General features: G+C 40.2%; 1 protein-coding gene across 26 annotated transcripts in view; it reads right to left on the reverse strand.

The window, feature by feature from the left end:
• The window catches only part of TCF4 (transcription factor 4), a 363,640-nt gene that overhangs the window by 25,532 nt on the left and 331,009 nt on the right, over positions 1–7,099 (reverse strand). For all 26 annotated transcript variants that reach the window (XM_007124266.4, XM_007124275.4, XM_007124267.4 and 23 more), the window contains one exon: positions 5,218–5,421. In XM_007124266.4, coding sequence (XP_007124328.1) covers positions 5,218–5,421 — 204 coding nt within the window. The remainder of the gene's footprint in view (positions 1–5,217; positions 5,422–7,099) is intronic.

Below are 7,099 nucleotides of genomic sequence, written 5' to 3' on the forward strand. Positions count from 1 at the left end.
GAATCTGAATGCTGCACGCATTCAGATGGATCTGAATACTGCATGAATAACGGAGAGACATAGTTGGAAAACCGCTGTTTCAGTAACTTATCAAAAATCTAATGATTTAGTATCAGGATTGATATCCGAGGGCTTCCCTGGTGGCACAGTGGTTAAGAATGGCCTGCCAATGCAGGGGACATGGGTTCGAGCCCTGGTCCGGGAAAAATCCCACATGCTGCAGAGCAACTAAGCCCACGTGCCACAGCTACAGAGCCTGAGGCTCTAGAGCCCGCGAGACACAACTACTGAGCCCTCATGCCACAGCTACTGAAGCCCACGCGCCTAGAGTCCGCGCTCCGCAACAAGAGAAGCCACCACACTGAGAAGCCTGCACACTGCAACAAACAGAAGCCTAGAGAAAAGCCCACGTGCAGCAACAAAGACCCAATGCAGCCAAAAAAAAAAAAAAGAACTGATATCCGAGGCACAGAGGGGAATGATATCTGGGTAAGAGTTTCTAACCAGGTTAGTAATAAACCCAGCTATTTCTCTATTCTCCCACAATCCGAAATTTCTGCTTGGATTCCATTAGAAAACTGGGAGGCTAAGGTAAGAAAAACAACTTAATGTTTTAAAATTAACTACTCCAACCACCTAGCAAGGAGCGCTCACCACACCTCTTGCCACTTAGCACAGACATGTTGATTTAAGAATAAGTGTTCAGACAAAGTGGGATTTAATCCAGCATACTACCATACTGGAGGAAAGTTCTTTACCTTTCCATGTGGGTGGAGAGCTGCTTTGGGAAACCGGCCTTAAGACACCTAGAAACTTCTCTCTTGTCGACCAACATTTGTTAAGATTTGAAAATCATGAGTTCTAACCACCTAAAATTAGCTCTTAAAAGGTATAACTAGGGCTTCCCTGGTGGCGCAGTGGTTGAGGGTCCGCCTGCCGATGCAGGGGACACGGGTTTGTGCCGCGGTCCGGGAAGATCCCACATGCCGCGGAGAGGCTGGGCCCGTGAGCCATGGCCGCTGAGCCTGCGCGTCCGGAGCCTGTGCTCCGCAACGGGAGAGGCCACAACAGTGAGAGGCCCGCGTACCGCAAAAAAAAAAAAAAAAAAAAAAAAAAAAGGTATAACTATAGATCCTCTCTGAGGAGTGCTCATGATGGTAAGATAGAGCATGGAATTTAGAGTCAAAGTCCCCTGAGTTTAAATCTAGCTTCCGGACTTGAGATTGACCACTCAAACCTTCTAAGGCTCATCTGACCAACACCTAAAATGGAAAGCATTACCATCCTCACTGGGCTCTTGTGAAGATGGCCTGAGATAAGGTATATGGAGCTCCTAGCTGAAGGGCTGGCCACTTGTCAGGCACTCAGAAAATATGAGTTTCCTTTCTTCCCTTTTGACTGATGATTTATCTCCTGGGAGGGAAACAAAATGTAACACATGGTACTCAAGGAATTTACAATCTAGTTGGCAAGGCAAAAGTCAGAACTACCAAAGATATATAGCTTTGCCTAAGTGGGGAAAATAAATATCTAGCCAATGGTGTGATCCATAGCGCTGTGAGAGTAGAAAAGAAAAAGACTCTCACAGGTGGAGGTAGCAAGGAAAGGCTTCCTGGAAGCGACAGAATTTGAGTGCGAGTTTTGAGAATGGGTGGGGATGAGATGGACTAAGGGCAGTGGATAGAGCAGGACAAGCCAGATGGACACAAAAGACGTACCCAGTAAGAATGCACAGGGCAAATGCTGGTAATATGCAGAGGTTGGTCTTGCTGGCAAAGTTTCTGCATTGGAATAGCTAAGCACAAGCTTTTGGTAGACAGTTATGGGCTTAATAAGCTAGGCTAAGAAATATGCCTCTATCTTGTAGATAATGGAAAGCCGGTGAAGGTTTCTGAGCAGGAAAGAGCATGGACAAATAATATCATCTAGAAAGCCCACAAGAATCGACATTCACTCGAGTGTTATGAGCCATGCTGCTGTGAAAAAAAAAAAGAAATCCCTTTCATTATACTAATACTTAAGTAATTCACTGAAGACCTACTTCAGAACTCCAAGGAAAACATTTTATGAATCAAAAGCTAAGTACAATATGTTAGCAATTAAATGATATAACATAATGGCCCAGGCAGAACCATGGTTCTCCCCACCACAACTGCAAGCTGCTGCAGAAAGAAATGCTTCTATCATCTTCCAAGTGATCAAGCCATTTCGTTTTGATTTTGGAAGGCAGGGAGAGAGGAAACGAGGAGAGACGGAGGTCAAGAGAATTCAAAGCTATCTGTTCTTTAATCAGAAGGAATTATTAAGGAGAGTTATAAAGGAGATTGGCTCCAAACAAAACCAGCCCTGGGATGGGTGTTAAGTTACTGCAACTCGCATCCCCTCCAGAACAACAACTGAAGGTGTGTAGCTGGGAATGAAACTCCCACCAGCGCTGGTCCGCTGTTTCCAGTGCGTACCTCCCACCGCTACTTTTATTTACTGCAGCTGGCCAACGTTTTATGGCCTGTTTCATGTATTAAAATTCAAATGTGGAAAACATTACCAGTATCCTCCTTGAATTTTTTTTGTTGTTGCTGGGGGGAGGAAGGGGGGGTGGGTTTTTCCCTTCCCCTTCAGCTTCCTTTTTATTGTGGAATGTATCAAATGGTCAAAGGCTAACTTCAGACTGACTAAATTCAAAAACTATTTCCTTTGTTCTGATGTTTTTGTTTGAAAAGTCATACCAGTTTGCGCAAGGCAAGAAATGAGGATCCGATCTCTTGTGCACACGTTGGGGTTTCGGGCTGAGGAGCTCAGATGCACTGGGCGCCCTGAATGTTTTTGAGAAAAAAGGCGAAAGAGTGCTAGGCCTCCATCGGCTTAAAAGGGCAGCAGGTTGTCCTGCCATGGCTTTGGAGTTACTCTATGATCTGGTTGGCTCGGCCGTCACCCTTGACTGAATTAGAAATGTCTTCAGGAGAGTGAGTGAGCACTTTTCCTCATCAGCAAAACTAGCACTTTTATTGCTTTGGCATCGTTTCTCTCAAAATAATTAAAGACGTTTCTGTGTAATACTGGCCAATGATTTCCCCTTTTCTCTTGCTCTGTTTCATTCTCTCCCCTCCCCCTCCACCTGGGTCAGCCCTACTTCCCGTCTCCAAAGATGATTCTAGTCTCTTCCTCCTATCCCACCTCTGAATCAAACTCAAAGAGGAGGCAATTCAAAGGTCAAATAAAAGGTTCCAGAAAACATCTCTGTATAGTTTATTATTTTAAAGAACCACTTAACCTACATCTGGTATTTAAGAGCAAACTTTACATATTTATGGGAAAAAAAAAAACCTGTCTCTGAAGCAACGTCCTGGGTGCACGTTGCATCCGTTTAACATATGCAAAACGAACACAGCTACAGAAATTAAACTATTTTTCTCTTGATTGAGAGCAGATATACAGAAATGGTTGTAAGTCACAGATCTGGCTTTTAATAAAGCCAGATTTCTTAATTAAAAGCAGTACTGTTTAAACACTGTAGTTAAAAAAAAAAGCTGTACAAACTAAAATCTCATATTATATGCATCCCAAGCGTATTTAGCACATTACCTGAGGCCAAGCTAAATTAAAATCTAGATTTTCCTTTTGTAAACTCTTAGCAACTGCCATGAATAGACAAACAATTTTTACTCAATGAGGAATTTTTAGGGTAGAGTCTACGAAAAGCAAAGAAAGCAAAAAAAAAAAAAAAAAAAAAAAAAAAAAAAGATTTAGCTTTGGCATTCAAAAAATACCTTTCCACATTTTAGAAGTGAGTTCACTGCTTCTATTTATAAACCAGTATTTTTGGTTTCAAATTGGTTGCAGGTTTCCATAACATACCGCTCAGGATGGGACTCTTAATCTTTTATTAAGAGAAATGCAAAGGAGGGCAGAAGAACACTTCTGAACGAGAAAAGAACTTAAAGAGCCTCAGAATAATCTGTACTTATTTTGCATTCTCCTTTTGGAATCATCTTTAAGTAAGAGATGCTCTAGTGATAATGGAAAATAGACCTTCATACACGTAACTTTCTGAGAGCCCGTAAGGCACAAAACAGGACACTAAGGTGCTCTCTGGTCAGGAGTTTGTAAAGAACAGAATTACACAGAATCACTAGTAAAATTAAATTGCCCACCCATATGGTCACCTCATTAATTGTCATCACTTAACATTTTGTTAGGAAGATTTGCTGAATCTTTGTAATAATCCAAGAAAGAATGCACTCCCAAGTCCTTTCCAAAAGTAAGTGGCAAAATTGAAATTTCAATTGTAATATGGACAAATCTGCTTAAATATTATTCAAATAAACACATTCGTAAATAGGCAGTGGTAAAACTATGATATACTGAAATTACATGGTGCCACATCATCTATTTAGACAGACACACCATATATTTCTACCTCCCATACTCAGAAGCAAAAGACATTGATTTGGCTTCTTTAATAATAATTTAAAAAATCCAACCTATTCACATGTGAAATGCCAGCAATGTAACATGAACATTGGATCCTTTAGCTGAAGTCACCAAACTGAAGATCTGAACACACCAGCAATGACCCAGCAATGCTCTCCTAGGTTTATACTTAAGTGAAATGAAAACATATGTCCACACAAAAACTAGTACATGAATGCTCATAGGAGCATTATTCCTAATAGCCAAAGACTGGAAGTAACCCAAATATCCATCACCTGATGAATGGATATTTAACGTATAGCTATACAATGGAATCTTTTGGGGAATAAAAATGAATGATGCTCTGATAAATGATAAAACATATATAAACCCTGAAAACATTATGCTAAGTGAAATAAGCCAGTCAGAAAAGACCACCACATACTGTGGGATTCCATTTATAGGAAATATCTAGACTAGGCAAATCTATAGAGACAGAAAGTAGGTTAGTAGTTGCCAGGGGCTAGGGGGAGGGAAGGAGGGAGAGTGACTGCTAACGGGCATGTGGATTTCTTTTCTTTTTGTAGGGGTCAAAAATGTTCTAAAATTAGACTCTGGTGCTGATGGCATAACCCTGAGACTATATGCAGAACACAGTACATTGTAAAACTGAAAGGGGTGAATTGTAGGTTAAATAAATTACATCTCAATAAAGCTGTTCACAAAAGAAAAAACTGCAGCAGTAGTATTTGTACTAGAAATTCTTATTCTATAAGATAACTAGAGTCCCCAAATTTAGTCACTTACCATGAGTGAATGTCTGTTGGCGGAAAGAAGACCGGTTCCATACCCTGAGGCCAGACCACCCATTGCTCCATTATGAGATGGTCCAATGATTCCGTGCATGTCCCCATGACCACCAGGCATGGCTGTGGACGGGCCCACGGCATGATTCCGGAGAACATGAATAGCATCGTCCAGTCTTTCTAAACGATCTTCAATTCGGCTTTGCTGTTGGTTAATAAATGATGTGAAATTTGGTTTAGTTCGAAATTGGTGTGTAGGTTATATAAGTAAAACCTGAGTTGGGTCTCTGAATATATGTTTCCAGGAAAGTTTATTTCCTTAAAATTATAATAAAAATAAATAGTGACCTTCCTAGAAAACTGGTGAAAATTGTTAATGCTATAATTATAGTGTAATTTTTTATGAACAAATTCAGTAATTCTTCCAGGACATTGTTAGTACATATGCTACACTATATTGCATGACTTTGAAAGAGAATTTAGATTTACTTCAGAAAAGAAAAAACATTCATTGAATTTAAGGAACGTTCTGGCAGGCATTTGTTAAAGATTTCAAAAAGTTAACAATGGAAAGGTGACCTATTTATAGTTTCCCAATTAAATTATCTTCTTAAGGGCATATTTCCTGGGTTTCCTCTGTGCCATATGATATAGTGTTATGTATCAAGTCAGGGACAGGTAAATGCGTACAGACTGTAATTTCTTATCGAGTACTAACAATTTTTACTGTGTTTCTTGCTTTCTAGCTACCATCACCAGCCTGTGTGTGTGTGTGTGTGTGTGTGTGTGTGTGTGTGTGTGTAAAGGGAACTGGAGCCTCAAAACGGTTAAAGAAAAAAATCGCAAAAATTCTGTCAACCAAAGTGGTAGGAGATTACAAGACTGAAGAATCATAAAGACTTGAATGAATTGTTCACCGGGGGCTTCTAATTGATTTCAAAGCCCTTACTATAGTATAGAATTCACTACCTTATAAAATGAAAAACCAGCTGATCTTTTTTTCACCCCAGCCATTAGGATCCTAGTTTTCCACAACTGGATAAAGCCTATATGGATAGTTTTTGGTGAAGAAATTGGACATGGAGATGTGTATTCATTTTTTTTCAGTGTGATCAATAATGATATCAAACAAACATCTCCAGGGTGCACTTTAAAATATACCGTCTCACTGGATCCTCATTCTACATGTGTAAGCAAGCAGGGAAGACATTATTATCCCTTCCTTATAGACGTGCAAATGAGGCTCAAAGAAATTAAGTGAATTAATTATTCCATGTCACACTGCCAGGAAATGGTAAAGTCAGGGTTGCAATCTAAGTCCTCAAATCTAGTGCCTCTTTGTACTGGATCACGCTACAATCCACTTTGATTTCCAAAGGGCTGTGCAAACAAATATACCAGCTCTCCCGCATGAGAAAAACAATTTCTAATTATTCCCTACTAACAGAAAGAACGTGTGTCTAATACAGTCAGTCTATGGTACAGAGCCTTCTGATTTGGTGGGCTTTGGTGTTAAGGGGCCTCCCTTAAACTCCTAGCTCTGCTGCTTATGTGACCTTGGAAAAGTTACTAAACTTCTTTGAGTCTATACTTCTTAATTTATAAAAATAGGAATGATGATATACACTTCCAAGTGTAAGTGTGAGCATGAAAAGAAATAATACACCTGCCTATCATCCTTTCTGGCTCACAGCTTCCTGGTGGAGAGCAGTTTCTGCTTGGGAATCCCCTCTTGAGTGCTGAGAATTCAAAGAGAATTAAAGCTGCCATTCACAACTATAAACCTAGTCTTTACAGTTCTATAGTTGGAAAAAACCCAGTTTTGATCAGTGGGTCCCAGAGACTGACTAATGGAAGGAAACACTTAAAAGAACGATGGCTGG

Source organism: Physeter macrocephalus, chromosome 19 (assembly GCF_002837175.3).
Source record: "Physeter macrocephalus isolate SW-GA chromosome 19, ASM283717v5, whole genome shotgun sequence".
NCBI lineage: Eukaryota > Metazoa > Chordata > Mammalia > Artiodactyla > Physeteridae > Physeter > Physeter macrocephalus.